Source organism: Merops nubicus, unplaced genomic scaffold (assembly GCF_000691845.1).
Source record: "Merops nubicus isolate BGI_N331 unplaced genomic scaffold, ASM69184v1 Scaffold31100, whole genome shotgun sequence".
Lineage (NCBI taxonomy): Eukaryota > Metazoa > Chordata > Aves > Coraciiformes > Meropidae > Merops > Merops nubicus.
This window is the reverse complement of record NW_008581347.1, coordinates 1-2,311: the sequence shown is the minus strand read 5'-3', so window position 1 is coordinate 2,311 and position 2,311 is coordinate 1. Positions and strand designations below refer to the sequence as shown.

The window sequence follows — 2,311 nt, the reverse complement described above, 5'->3', positions numbered from 1 at the left end:
ATGCTGGAGGATGGCACCGTGGTGGAGGAGAACCCTGCCCTCACCTTCACGCTTGGGGACTGCGACGTCGTGCAGGTCAGGGCTGGGAGAGAGCTTTGCTCAGCTTTGTCGCTGCCTTGTTTCTGTTCTGCAGGGCAGGACCTTGCCTCAGGGGATGCAGGGGGGGTTTTGGGGTTGGTGATGTCCATGTTTGTGAGTTAGAAGTGATCTCGCTGCCCCTGCTTGTCCTCCCTCCCCACAACGCTGTTCCCTGCAGGCCCTGGACCTGTGTGTGCAGCTCCTGGAAATGGGGGAGACAGCTTTGATCGTATCAGATGCGAAGTATTGCTACGGCGCTCAGGGCAGGTGAGCAGGGAGGGCTCAGGATGGTCCCAAACAGGCCTATGAAAGCTGTCCCCTGTGCTCCCAGGGACAGCCCAGTCAGCAAGCCATAGCTTCACGGGCAGGGAGCCTGGCTTGCTTCCCACATATGGGGGACAGCAGCATGTCCTGCTTGGGAGGAGCAATCTCCATCATGCCCTGTCCTAGGGAGCTTCCTTAGCTCTGGCTTCTGGGCCACAGTGCTAAATCTCTGCGGGTCAGTGGCTGGAAGGAGTGGCAGAGGTGGTAGTGGTGCCACAGCTCTGTGCCCTTCTCTGTGCAGGAGCCCTGACATCCCACCCAACGCGGCCCTCACCCTGGAGGTGGAGCTGCTGGCGGCTCGGGACGCACCGGACCTGGAGCTGCTGAGCGGCAGGGAGAAGGTTGAGCTGGCCAACCGCAAGCGGGAGCGTGGCAACTTCTTCTACCAGCAGGCAGATTATGTGCTGGCCATCAACTCCTACGACATCGCCCTCAAGATCATCGGCTCCAGCTCGAAAGGTACCTGCCCCCACCCCGAGGGCTTCCTGGGCTCCCTTCCTGCTGTAACCCAGCGCCGGGGTCTTTGCAGTCGACTTCAGCCCGGATGAGGAGGCCGAGCTGCTGGACGTGAAGGTGAAATGTCTCAACAACCTGGCAGCCTCTCAGCTTAAATTGGACCATTACGAGGCAGCTCTGAAGTCTTGTAATCTTGTGCTGGAGCACCAGCCAGGGAACATCAAGGCTCTCTTCCGGAAGGGCAAGGTGAGGCTGGGTGCACAGCAGTTGCTGTCGGCTCTTCTCCACGGGGTGACGTGGGGTGGGGATGAGGGACAGACCTCAGCTGCATCCCTGTCCTGCCTTCCAGGTCCTGGCTCAGCAGGGCGAATACAGAGAGGCCATCCCCATCTTAAAAGCAGCATTGAAGCTGGAGCCTTCAAACAAGGTAGGCTGCTGTGCTTGCCTCCCTTGATCCTGCTGAGCTGGGCGCCTGCAGGATGCTCTGCTTTTGGCTGTGGGCCTGCAAACCTCAGTGTCCCCCTGTAGGTGTTCCCAGATTCCTCCACAAAGCTGGAAATAGCCCCCAGGGCCAGGGCAGCCATGGGGTGATGCACCCCATTGTGCAACACCTGAGCTTGGCTGGGCTGGTGGGTCACTTATCTCTGAGTTATGAGATGTTCCTCTGTGCCCCTTGGTCCCTGTGGTGACAGGACTCCCTGCCAACCCATTCCCGCTTCCGTGATCCTGCTGGTGTGCTCCTGGCTGCTTCAGCTTCCATGGGTGGCTCCAGCCTGTGCCACGGCCACGGGAAGTGGAGCAGAGCTGAGGCCCTGCCAGACTCGCCGAGCAGCCTGGAGCGTGATTCACTGGGTGGCAGGAGCTGCCCAAACCTCGGTCCAGCGCCCAGGCCAGGGCAAGCTCTGGGTCAGGAATTTCCTGTTGGTTAATGATCAGCTGCAGGACGCGAGCCTTGGGAGAAATGGCCCCAGCAGGAGCGAGCCCGAGGGAGCTGAAGGGGAGGCAAGGGAGGTGCTGCCTGCACAGGGTCGAGGTGGGGGGCTTAGTTCGATGGGTCTCCTTTAATCCTCGACTGGCTCTGTCATTTTCTCCACTTCTTTTCGTGGAATTTCACCAGGCTGTCGTGATTTGTGTCATGATCTGGTGCCTGAAGGTCACAGGTGGGATGGGGCAATGGAAGGAGGTGCCGCAGCACCCGCAGAGCTTGTGGTCAGATTTCCCCCACGGGGAAGGGTGGGCAGGATCTCCATCCCTTCTCTTCCCAGCAGAACTGGGGTGGGCAGCCCCAGGAGCAGCTCCCCTCGTGCCTCTCCGGCACGTCACTGTTGGCAGGGCGGCTGCTCACCAGCCCGTTTGGATGAAGCTTTTAATTGGAGAGGGGTGAAAAAATGCCCGGCAGTGACGTTACCGGTTTAACCACAAGCACAGGGAGTGAGTGAGTGGCCTCCCCGGG

At 60.1% G+C, this 2,311-nt stretch overlaps 1 protein-coding gene across 1 annotated transcript; it reads left to right on the top strand.

Annotated features, from left to right (window-relative positions):
• Positions 1 to 1,285, top strand: FKBP8 (FK506 binding protein 8, 38kDa; the record flags this gene model as incomplete). The annotated part of the gene is made up of 5 exons (XM_008949738.1): positions 1 to 75; positions 257 to 345; positions 644 to 861; positions 932 to 1,104; positions 1,208 to 1,285. Coding segments are annotated over exons 1-5 (633 nt in total), but the record flags the coding sequence as incomplete, so codon positions are not given.
• Between the last annotated feature and the right edge of the window lie 1,026 nt (positions 1,286 to 2,311).